This window comes from Rutilus rutilus, assembly GCF_951802725.1.
Source record: "Rutilus rutilus genome assembly, chromosome: 13".
Taxonomy (NCBI): Eukaryota; Metazoa; Chordata; class Actinopteri; order Cypriniformes; family Leuciscidae; genus Rutilus; species Rutilus rutilus.
This window is the reverse complement of record NC_140218.1, coordinates 19,850,962-19,863,299: the sequence shown is the minus strand read 5'-3', so window position 1 is coordinate 19,863,299 and position 12,338 is coordinate 19,850,962. Positions and strand designations below refer to the sequence as shown.

General features: G+C 38.2%; 2 protein-coding genes across 2 annotated transcripts in view; one reads left to right on the top strand and one right to left on the bottom strand.

The window, feature by feature from the left end:
• lrp1ab (low density lipoprotein receptor-related protein 1Ab) overlaps window positions 1-12,338 on the bottom strand; it is a 119,152-nt gene that overhangs the window by 77,542 nt on the left and 29,272 nt on the right. The window contains exon 3 of the mRNA XM_084427645.1: window positions 791-928. Coding sequence (XP_084283771.1) covers window positions 791-928 — 138 coding nt within the window. The remainder of the gene's footprint in view (window positions 1-790; window positions 929-12,338) is intronic.
• LOC311302075 (uncharacterized protein) lies at window positions 8,229-10,546 on the top strand. Its single transcript, XM_084427654.1, has 2 exons — window positions 8,229-9,821; window positions 10,438-10,546. The coding sequence occupies exons 1-2, from the start codon at window positions 8,562-8,564 to the stop codon at window positions 10,462-10,464; spliced, it is 1,287 nt and encodes a 428-aa protein (XP_084283780.1). The 5' UTR covers window positions 8,229-8,561; the 3' UTR covers window positions 10,465-10,546.

The following is a 12,338-nucleotide window of genomic DNA, read 5'->3' as shown; positions in this document are numbered from 1 at the left end:
TGTGAGGTTGATACTAACCATACTCAGAAGCCAAATCTTTGTGGACACGGGTTTCAAACGCAGATCTTAGCATGACGGCGACTAGTTATGATATCTCTGCCTAAAAGACTGTCAGGGCTCACATATGGATTTCTTGTGCAAGAGCATATTTTACTTGCATACCAACAACTTGTCCCACCAATATAACCACTTTAAATAAATAAATAAATAAATAAATAAATGAATACGTTTTGATCACGTGACACTAAAGACTGGAATAATGATACTGAAAAGTAAGCTTTGCCATCAAAGGAATAAATACATTTTTAAAAATACATTAAAATAGAAAATAATAATATGTAATAATATATTATATCACCAATATATATTAAATCACCATATTGTCAATAATGCTTCTAAAATGAATTGAGTCACTCATCATTTTGACAAACTCAAGTGTCATTCAGCTAGATAACAGCAATATTCAGCAAAATTCAGAAGACACCACAGACTACTAAATAAGTAATAAAGATTGTTGGAATGTAAGAACATACGTATGGGTCCGATTGGGCTAATGATGGTTATATCAGCTGGCCCCATATTCTCTAATACTGGCTTAGCTAACATACTGATACTGATATCATAACATGGCACTGATTAAGTGGAAACTGACTTGTAAAGAACCCATCAATCCCATCCCTAACTTCAACTTGACAAAAAAAACCCAAAAAAAACATTTTGATGAAATTTATTTTAAAAAGATCAGTCTCAGGTTCATGATCAGACTGCGATTTGTCTGCATGCGTGTTACCTCGACAGTGCGGCCCCTCGTCACGCCCGTCTGTGCAGTCTGGGACACCGTCACACAGCTTGCTCAGGTGAATGCACACATCTGTTCCTCGACACTCAAACTCGTTGGGAGGGCACTGTGACACCTGGGTGTGATGGCCTGCAAAAGGTACACAACAAACAAACAAGTCAACACGCTTCAACGATACAAAGAGTTGCAGCTGCGTTCAACTGCTAGTTTAACAAGTCATGTCTATTTCTTTTAGAGAGTTAACAAAGCTAGCACCTGAGTGATGCCACTCATGGTAACTTGCACACTTCATTGACAACAGACTCATAATGTGACAGAGTGTGAGAGTATGTGGATTTGAGCTTCAGATCACTCTTTGAAATCATCCTTCTTACGGTTTTCACCATTTGTCAAACCTCTGAGATGTAACTTGCAGGCAGAGACAGTAAAGTTTAGTCAAAAAGGACACTTACTAGTAAAATGTTATGTTTTTCATTGGTGCAATTGGTTCTGAATCAGTGTTATATCAGATTATTTTCATATTATTTATATACTTTTATAGTATTTATGATTATACTGAAATAGTTTTATTTTTACTTTTAGTCATTTTATTATATGCTTGTTATTTTTGTTACTTTTTATATTTCTATTTATCCTTCATTTATATTTATATCAGTTTTAGGTTTAGTGATTTTAGAAATCTACTTTAACTTAAAAAAATTATTTCAGTTGAGGCAACCTATCAAGGCAACATTTCTATGTATCATTTACATTTTTACATTTAATATTATATTATATTTTTTATACATTTTTCGTTTTATTCGTTTTAGTCGGCTATATAAACACTGTTCATAATGCTCAATGAAAGTTCAATGAGTTTTTTATTAGTTTAATATATGTGTCTTAATCTGCTTGCACATTTCCAGCATCAGTAACATCTTTCAGATGGTAGGAGAGCAAGTCACTAAAAGGACCAAACAAAAAACTAAGACACTACAAACATTGTCTCCAAAATGGTTAAATAAAACACACAACCACAAGTTATAATTGAGACTACAACAAAGAACTATTGCCTTGTGTTTAAAAAAAAAAACTGAATGGCAAGACTATAACTTGCTCTCTCCATCCAGAAAACAAAACAAAGAAAACGCAAACCGTTCATAGCATCGCCTTTGTCCGGAGCCATTCTCTCTCTGTGCGGCCTACACTGCAAAGCAAATTGTTTATCTTGGATATTTTTCTCTCTTCCCCTCCACTTCTACTCATAACATCTGCTGACCCATTTTAGAAAAACACAAGAAAAGGAGGGGGAATTCACCTCCCATATAGCTGGGTTAACACTGCACCAAACAGCTCCTTCTGAAGGTCCATTAGGTTTCTCTGCTCTCTTAATACCACATGTATGAGTATCTTCTGGGACGGAAATGAAGGGGCCAACGTGCTTATTTGGTTCATTAAAGCTTGGCAAAAACAGACTGGAAAAAATGTTTCTGTGGGAGGCCCCGACAGAGCTTTAATATTTATACCAAGGGCAACATTATAGCTCTGTTCTAAAAGCTAGTGAGCTGTCTATGTAGGAAGCAGTTTAAGGCCTCATAATGCTACCTACATAGAATGCTCAAAAGGTTCCATCTCTGCTTTTGGAACAGACCCATAAAATAGCTCCCATTTGTGCTCAAATTCTATTCTCAAGAAACGGAATAAAAGCTGAATGAAAATATGCCGACTGAACCGTCAAAGACAACATTTGCAAAAAAAACAAACATTTAAACTCACGTAATGTAACATTTTCATATGGAAAGATGTTCATTGTGAGATAATGTAGAGTGAGATAATGTAGAGTGGGATATGATCCATTGGGATTTGACTGGATTTGTGAAAAGTGGGCGAATTATGGTATTTTTCTCCACCCACACAGTCCTCAAACGAGGAAAAAGGGCTTGTACATTTTGAATGAAGATTATAACAAACATTTTTAAATCTTGAGATAGGAAAATCATCCCATAACTGCACAATGATTGTTTCTGTAACTCCAAAGATCACAATGAATACTTCCATTTTTGTACTAAAGCTTTTCAGCAACACCAACAATACTGGATCTGAACAGCCCCCATCAATCAAAAACCGGGCTCTGTTTAATTTTAGCTGTTCCACTGGATTCAGGAAGGAACATTGTGTACCTTCCTCTTTTACTAACACGCCAGTCTCATATTTATAATGGTTCTGATTCATATCACATGATGGCCATGATCAGCTGTTATGAGAGAAGCGAATCCAGTATGACAAATCCCAGAGAGCTTTAAACAGACCAGGGGTCGGACACCTGGAAAACGTATAGAAATTAATATTAAATGTTTTGTTTTTTTTTTTATTGTAGAAAGGTCAAAGTCACTTGCATCTGCATGTCAAACTTCATCAAATCCTTCCTCGTGGTCACACTACCCATTTAATTTAGTTATAAAGTGAATTGAAGCCAGACACTCTCTATCTAGCTACAATCTACACAACCACGCAGCAACCATAATGATATGACTTCTCTAGGTAATAACACATGACACATAAAAAAATAAAAATAAAAAATACACAGTAATACCAGAGCAAATAATGCCTTCAACAGCTAAAAACAGTAAACAACAAGCAGCAATTTGATGCATGCTAGAACTCACTACATAGATGGCAAGTATCTATTGGATATAACTACAGGCTCTTTCTCTGACCCTCTCTCCACCTCTCTGTGTTTTATATTAAAGCATCGAGATCCTTCCCTCTCAGGGATTGCTGGCAGGATAACAGTTCAAGCACAGCCTAAATCCAGCTCTTCAAGTTCAAACATCTCTTCAGCCACCGTTACCCTTCTGAAGCACCAGGCTAAAAGATTCTGTGACTAGTGTGGAAAAGAAGAGGCCGATCTGAACAAAACTCACCAACTAATCTGAATTCTGCTCAAATAGAAATACTAACTACTAAATCTCAAGTTGTGCCCAAAAAAAGTTGAAAGAAATGGAAAAGAGAACTATAATGGGTGATGTTAAAGCAGTTTTGCAAAAGAGGAAAAAAAAAAACGGGGAGCAGACAGACGGATGTTGTGTGAGTGAATTGGAGGCAGATCTCTGTGATCTTAGAGTGAACTGGGAAGTCGTTGGCCGTTTGCTAACAGGAGCCCTTTCAAACAGGCGACGACTGCTTCCTTCCTGCGCCTGAAGCGCATGCACTAAACACAACAGAGAGAGAGGGGGACTAAAGAGAAAAAGGAGGAGGAGAGGTGGACATCCACGGATAAACAGATATAAGGCTATTGGTAAAGAAAACAAATGCTTTAAATAATTAAACTCGTAATTGAACACGACAAATGGATGAACCTCATGAACCCTCATTGAATACATCCAAGTCATATTTCACCTCAAAGAAATAGTAAGAAAGACTATATTTAGGATGTTTTTTTTACAGTGACATTATTTGACTCAAAATTAAGTAGTCTGCCATTTTCAGTACACACAATTTAAAAAAAAATAAAAATCATTAGAAATGTGCTACTTTGTTCATTTGTTCCTGTCTTTAATTTATGCTTATAATATCATTATAGTGCTTTATCACAATAATATTAATTAAGTGTTTAAATATGATTTCTTAACTGAAAAAATTATGTGAATGAAAAAATCTGAATGCTTTTGTATTTTTTTTCCTTAAAGTAAGGAAATAAATAATATAATATAGACATGAAAATAAATAAATGCAACAAATTATAATGGTCCTATATTTTAAGAAAAGGTAAGTAAAAAAATAAATAAAAAAATCATCATTCATCATCATTATGAAGTTTGCTTTCCCATGGCTGGTAAAAGATGACTGAGTAAAACTGGGCTCCATGCTGTCAAGATGAGCTGTACTTAAGCATTTGAGCAGAGCCACAGGGAGTCTAAATACTATGTGAGCAGTCAGTATATGCGTGTCTAAACTCAGCTTACCCTATCCTTACCTCTAGTTACATAATGATCTCCCATTTGGCTTCCCTGTTGTGCTTTTGTTAATTGTGTGTTTGTGTAAGATGCACCGTTTCCTCCCCCCACTTAAGGGGTCTGTTTCTGTCTCTCCGTCTCATTCATCCTACTTTCAGCTCTGATGAACACACCCGGCATGCTGACAGGCCCATAATAACGTCTGCCTGCACTGGCCCCAGCGGTAACATTTGCCCTGTGCATATTACAAGCATTTTTCACACGTCATGTAAAATAAATGCTAGAATATTCGAGATGCGTTCGAAACTATCTGAATTATTTATTCCCCCAATGGCCGTCACTTCTTTTCCCGTGTGCTCGCCAAAAAGCTTGAGAGCAGAACAAATTGGTCTTTAAACAAATTGTCCTTGACCTTCCGTTATCTTCACCGCCGCAGTGGAGTCTCTTTTTTGACACTTCATTTTATGCTGTCTTTGTCCAGCTGATCCAGGGTCAGCGATGACATGCCATTAACGCAATGTCCTTGCAAACCTTCTGTTCCTGTTCCCAATAACAGATGAATCGGGTCAGGCGACGAAACGCACCCCTGATCTTGGTTTCTGCCATCCAGAATACTCATTGCAACCAAGGTCATTCCTCAACAACAGAGAAGAGTTCATACCTACACACTTCCATTCATTTACATATTTTATTACACCTTTGCTCTTTTCCTCATTCATGAATTTCACCTCCCTTCTCTCATGAATTTATCTCCCTCTTGAAATTATAGGTTACTTTAAACAAATAATTTCAATCATTGAATTCTTAAAAACATTGAAAGACATATTCAAAGTAATGTCTAACATTTAAAAAAAAAAAAAGAATAAATAAATAAATACAGATAAAGATAATGCATATGGCAACTGAAACACATTCATCTGACTAGACCTTGATTGGTTTAAAATACTACAGACTTGTGGGGATATTAAGATAATCTTAACGTTGAAATAAATGATAAAACTAAATACACTTTTATTGTTTTATGACCTCACAGGCAATAATTATATTATTATTTTACTAAACCCAAAAGTAATTTATATGAATAAACGTATCTGATAACAGAAGGTTACACCAATGTTAGCTCAAGTAGAAAAAATTCTTATAAAATCAGTTTACCACTTTTTACAATGTACTCTGATATATGATATATGGTGAACAACAAACACAACCAAGAAAACGGATCAGATCATGTCGTTTCAGTCATACTTCGATATGTTTACAAGACTCTGCGGATTAAAAGAAAACGCACTCTCGGGTTTGATTTGGCTAGTGCTAGAGCCTATATATAGGCTACCTGTCTGTGTATTACATCATAAACTAAAAGAAAGTTTATATGGCTGCATTTACACTTGGCATTAGCATGCGATCACCGTGATCCGATCGATCCGATCAAGCAGATTGGGTCATAAGCCAATCAGGACACGGTGCGTTTACACCTGTCCACATCAAGTGGCTTCTGTATCTGGATAACAGATCGGATCTCGCATTCCCGCGAAAATAAATAAAAATAAGGGTCTGATGACCTTCTCTCAATCCAAGTAATGGCTGTAATGACACAGATAGATATCAGTCTCCTCAGGGGCGGCTGTGAGTGGCAACAGCCTTACACAAGTGCAAATTACACTGAATAATCACTCCTCCTCACCCATTCAATCAAAGAGTCTAAAACAGCATCTGAATGTGAAAAGGCAGCATTTACATACACACTCAAATGCATGTGGCCCCACGCTGAGTACTCTCCTTTCCCCAGAGCTTTCTGGAACAAGACTGCTGATTTACCAATACATTTTGTGCAGTTAGTGTCTCTTTTTTAAAATTACATTTCTTCCATGGCCCAAAAGTGACCCAACACAGATGAAAGTTCATTCTCCACTAAAGCGTCTGCCCTGACTACAATCATGCTGGATTGCTGGCCATAAAATCATTATGTGATATTCTACACACACACACAAAAAAAAAATCTTGTTGTAATTGGAGTTAAATATTAAATAAATAGAACAGGCATTCCTAATCCAAACCATATCCCCATGCAAAATTATTCTATTAGCTGAAAGAATGTAATGGGTAGTCTATTTGGTGGCTGATTAAAAATCCAAATTTTTTTGTAATGTTGTGCAAAAATGTTCTTAATTTTTAAGGTAAAAGACCTATTAGTTGGTTAATTGCAAGTTCCTTTCCTCTATATGGTGAAAAAAATGAATAGATCTAATAGTACATTTCATGTAATTTTATAGTAAAATATGGTTAATCCTGAAAAAAAAAGAAAAAAAAGAACAATTCATCTTATAATTTACAGTGAAAAAAATGTATTTGACATTCCCAGAATTCTCTGTGTGGCAGCTCACATTTGATTCTTTTTTTCATTGAAATAACTGTTTCTTATTTATTTTTTCTTATCCGTTATGTACATCTTATGTTGTTAAATGTATATTTATTGCATTATTTTAGTATGTGTTACTGAAACTGTGCACCTATATTTGTATTTACCTCAGCTTGTGGAAAATCTATGTGAGTGTTTTTTCTCTATATCATCTGTTTTTAAGGGGGTTGTCAGTATATTATAATTATATAAAGTACATATGAAGTAATATTGGCATATTAATATTATTTCAGCTAATGAAATATGCTAATTACCTTAAAGGTCCCATTGCATGGATTATTTTATTATTTTATAATGTTTCCTGGGGTGCCCTTATAATGTTAGTATGTTTTTTTAGATCAAAAGTCGTTATAATTTTGAAATAAAAGGCATATTTACTAGCCTGATTTTAGCCTCTGATTTGAACGCTCTGTTTGAAGGGGCGTGTCTGCTGTGAGACTTCAGTGTAAACGCCCACTGCTGTGATTGGCTGACATGCTTGCATATGAAATATCTAGCATTACATGTGGAACTCTCTCGAATACTTTTACAATTACAGCTATTATACGTTTTTACTATTACAGCTATCGGGATTAACGAATCGTGAGAAGTTTAAGTATTTAGATCTATTCCCATCACATAAAAGGTTGCACTGATGAGCATTGAGCAGATGACAGCCTGCTGATCGAGTGAATGAAGATCTTATTGCAACGCAACGAGTTTTGGCAAGTGTCCAGATAAACTCGCGCTGTGTGATTGACAGCTTGGGCGATTGGAAAAGGATTGTTCTGTATGTATGTATGTATGTATGTATGTATGTATGTATATATATATTTATTAATCACAGTTTAAGTAAGATTATTTTCATCCTACTAAGAGAAACGACGTGAAGTTGATCGTTTAGTCACTGGCTTGATTTACTGATGCATAAACAGTATTGAACAACTTTGAGAGAAAAATTATCTGTCTGAACTTGAACAATTACACATCAGAAATTCACATAACCCACTGGTTCTTCAGAGGCTCGGATGAAGGAACTAAAAAAATACTTTTGTGTTTGTACATCCAAACACTGAGCAACTGCCTATCTATGGCGGAAGTTGTGGCGGCGCGGACACACGCAGCGGCTCGGCACTCTCCATTGCTTAGCAGCTTTTTGGTGAAGTACACTCGATCTTCACTTTTGACGATAAGAAACGACAGCTCGGTATATGTACCTGGCAATTTTGAGACATTCCCGGTGGAGATTATTCGGCCAAAGAAGCGTAGGCAACAAATCCGAGTCTCCGGGAAGAAATACAGACCGAGAAGGACGCGGAAGCAAAAGCGGGGGAAGAGGGCTGGGAGCCGGGACAGGCTTCGTCTAGCTCCACACAAACCTGCTGTGCCTAGCATATTTCTTGCCAATGCCCGTTCTCTCGTAAACAAGATGGACGAGATGAGACTCCGGACTACGGATTACCGCTGGGATGGTTGTGTTACAATAATTTCAGAGACATGGTTACATGAGAACATCCCGGATACAGCTGTGGAGTTAGCGGGCCGCAGTGTTTACAGATCAGACCGCACACAACAGTCTGGTAAGACGAGAGGGGGAGGAGTATGTGTGTTTATAAATAATAACTGGTGTAAGAATGTTACTGTCATGGAGAGACATTGCTGTGCAGACATGGAATTCCTGCTGCTAAAATGCAGACCGTTCTATTTACCCCGGGAGTTTACTGCTGTATTTGTGGCTGCTGTGTATGTTCACCCACGTGCTAATGTTAAGTTAGCCATGAAAAAACTGTATGAGGCTATCAGTGCACAACAAAACAAGCTACCCGACAGTTTTTTCATTGTGGCGGGAGACTTCAATCATTCAAATCTAAAATCAGTTCTACCTAAATTTTACAAAAACATTAAGATTGAAACAAGGAAGGGGAAAACACTGGATCAGGTGTATACGAACATAAAGGGAGCCTATAGAGCACTGCCAGCCCCCCACCTCGGTCAATCTGATCATCTGGCCCTGTTCCTGAGACCAACATACAGGTCTGTTGCTAGCAGAACTAAATGTCAAATCAAGACTGTGCAGATTTGGACTGAGGAAACAGAATCTGCACTACAGGACTGTTTTGAAGATACTTTGTGGGAGCTCTTTGACCATGCAGACATTGAGCAATACACCACCACAGTACTGTCATACATTAAGTTCTGTATTGAAAACACCATCCAGACTAAAAATGTTAAATTGATCCCTAACCAGAAGCCCTGGTTTAACGGAACCGTATACACTCTTCTGAAAGCCAGGGATGCTGCTTTGCGATCTGATGACCAGGAAGCCTACAGGAAATCCAGAGCTGACCTGAGAAGGGGGATTATTTCTGCGAAGAACAATTACAAGCTGCGTATTGAACAGCACTTCAAAGAAAATAACCATCGCAGCATGTGGCAGGGAATCAGGACAATAACTAACAATACCACAAATTACGGCCCACCCTCTCATGTTGACCCTTCTCTCCCGGACCAGCTGAATACATTCTTTGCCCGCTTTGAGGATGGAGCCAGTGCAGGACAGGCCATCGTCAGTACTCATGTGGATGAGCAACCGATCGTACTAGAGCAGCACCAGGTCAAACGGGCCTTGCAGAACATTAACATCAGAAAAGCATCTGGACCAGATGGGGTCCCAGGACGTGTACTAAAGGTATGTGCTCACCAACTTGCTGCTGTTTGGACTGACATATTTAACAAGTCACTGAAGGAGGCTATAGTTCCTATCTGCCTAAAGACTGCTACCATCATGCCTGTTCTAAAACAGAAAACTGTTGTATGTCTAAATGACTACAGACCAATAGCATTAACACCAGTTATAATGAAATGTTTTGAGAGATTGGTATTGAACAGCATCAAGTCTTTTATTCCAGCAAATCTGGACCAACACCAATTTGCCTATAGAGCCAATAGATGCACTGATGATGCCATTTCACTCGCACTTCACACTGCCCTCACTCACCTGGAGAACCCCAACACATATGTCAGGATGCTTTTTGTTGACTTCAGTTCAGCTTTTAACACCATCAATACCAGCAAACTAGTCAACAAACTGCTATTACTCGGCCTGGACTCTCACCTCTGCAAGTGGATTAAGAACTTTCTTACTGATAGACCCCAGCATGTCAGACTTGGAAATATCACCTCCTCCAACATCATCCTTAACACCGGCACTCCCCAGGGTTGTGTTCTCAGTCCGCTCCTTTATTCACTATTCACTTACGACTGTTTTGCCATTCATGATTCAAATTCCATTTTCAAATTTGCAGATGACACAGCTGTGGTGGGGCTGGTAACCAACAATGATGAGACCGCTTACAGGGAGGAGGTCCAATCACTTGTATCATGGTGTGGCAGGAACAATTTAATTCTTAATACAAAGAAAACAAAAGAAATCATAATTGATTTTAGAAAATGTAAAAACAACAATCATGAAGTTCTCGAGATACATGGAGAGGAGGTGGAACAGGTCCGAAGCTTCAGATACTTGGGGCTACATCTGGCGGAGGATCTGACCTGGGGAGTAAACACCAAAGAGCTAGGGAAAAAAGCTCAGCAGAGACTTTTTTTCCTGCGCACCCTAAGACGCACCGGGCTCCCGCAGACACTCCTCATAAACTTTTACAGGTGCACAATAGAGAGTGTGCTGGCATACAGCTGTACAGTGTGGTTTTCCAGCTGCACTGTAGAGGAGAAAAAAGATCTGCAGCGGGTAATTAAAACTGCCCAGAGAATCATTGGGGCACCTCTTCTGAGCCTTGAGGACATTTACTCCAGTAGGCTGCAGAGAAGAGCTGCAAGCATCAGGGCGGATCCTACACATCCTGGCTACACTCTGTTTGACACTTTACCGTCAGGCCGGCTCAGGGTAATGAGGGCGCGGACAAACCGCATGAGAAACAGTTTTTTTCCAAGGGCCATTAATGAACTGTTGAAAGTAGAAAGTAGAAAGTAAATCCGGACTTGATTTTTATAGTGTTTTATAAATGTTTTAGTTTTATAAAACCATTTTAATTTTTAATGTTTATTTTTTATTTTTATTATATATTTATCTATGAACTGTTGTTGACGGTGTTACTTTTATCCCCTAGGCTGCTAACTGAGTGATTGATGTCATCTTAATTTCGTTGTGTAGAGATATGCAATGACAAATAAACAATCAAATCAAAATGCTTCGCTCGTTTGCAAGCCATGATGTCTCTCGAGGAAAAACCCATATTGCGTAGCTCATTTTCTCATGGGCGGGCCAAATTCTCTTTGCGGGCAAAGAAGAGAAAGGGGAGGTAACCTTTTCCATTATGACGACAAAGGAAAGATTCTAGATTCGCCCGTCTGAGCTTTCGTTTTCTCAAAAATACCCAGGGCTTGGTTTACACCCATCAAAACGTCTAGCCACTGGGGGACCATAGGCAGGCTAGGGGAACTCATATTAATGTTAAAAAACCTCAAAGTGAAATTTTCATGCAATGGGACCTTTAAAACTAAGTTTATTATTAACTACCCCTGTAAAACAGTATAAATGTGCTGCTTACTGATTGGGACAGCCAATGATTTCTAAACATGCCTTCTAGGTAGGTGGCTTACAAGGGTTTGGAACATAGCTGAAGAGTAAAATTAAAGGCAAAGACACAGAAACAAATTCACAGAGAAGCAGCAAATGAGAGAGGAGAGAAGAACAAAACTGGAAAAATGTCACAAAGAGAATTTGATATCTCATTTAGCTTCTTTGAGTCTGCCTGGGAAAGATGAGTCAGATGAGCTCCACGGGCGTGCAGCGTGATGCCCTGAAACAGCCAGACTGTGAGAGTCTGTCTTTACCTCTGGAGGGTAATTGCAGCTTAGGTAAGACACCTGGGAACAGTCGTGCAATTAAGACACAAGACAAAATGAAAAAGCGGCATGACTCACTATGGCATACTTCTAAGGCTGGCGCTTACACATACTAAGGATGGGCAAAAGTACCCATGCATGGACGTGGCAGCAATTATCAAACAAGAAAATCCCATAATGGTTCATGTCACAATAATCAATGAAAACAAAACAACTAAACAAACATGGCAAAAAGGGACCTCGTTTATTTTTTTTATGTTAGAGTTTTAAAATAGTTTTTTTTTTTTTTACTTGGAATATTTACACATCAAATATATGAAGAGTTCAGATGCAAAAGCCT

Bases quoted from the DNA above. Each gene is read 5' to 3' on its own strand.
- LOC311302075 (XM_084427654.1), top strand. From the start codon at position 8,562: ATGGACGAGATGAGACTCCGGACTACGGATTACCGCTGGGATGGTTGT. The intron at 9,822-10,437 runs GTATGTGCTCAC...TCAAATTTGCAG, and splicing joins TCCCAGGACGTGTACTAAAG to ATGACACAGCTGTGGTGGGG.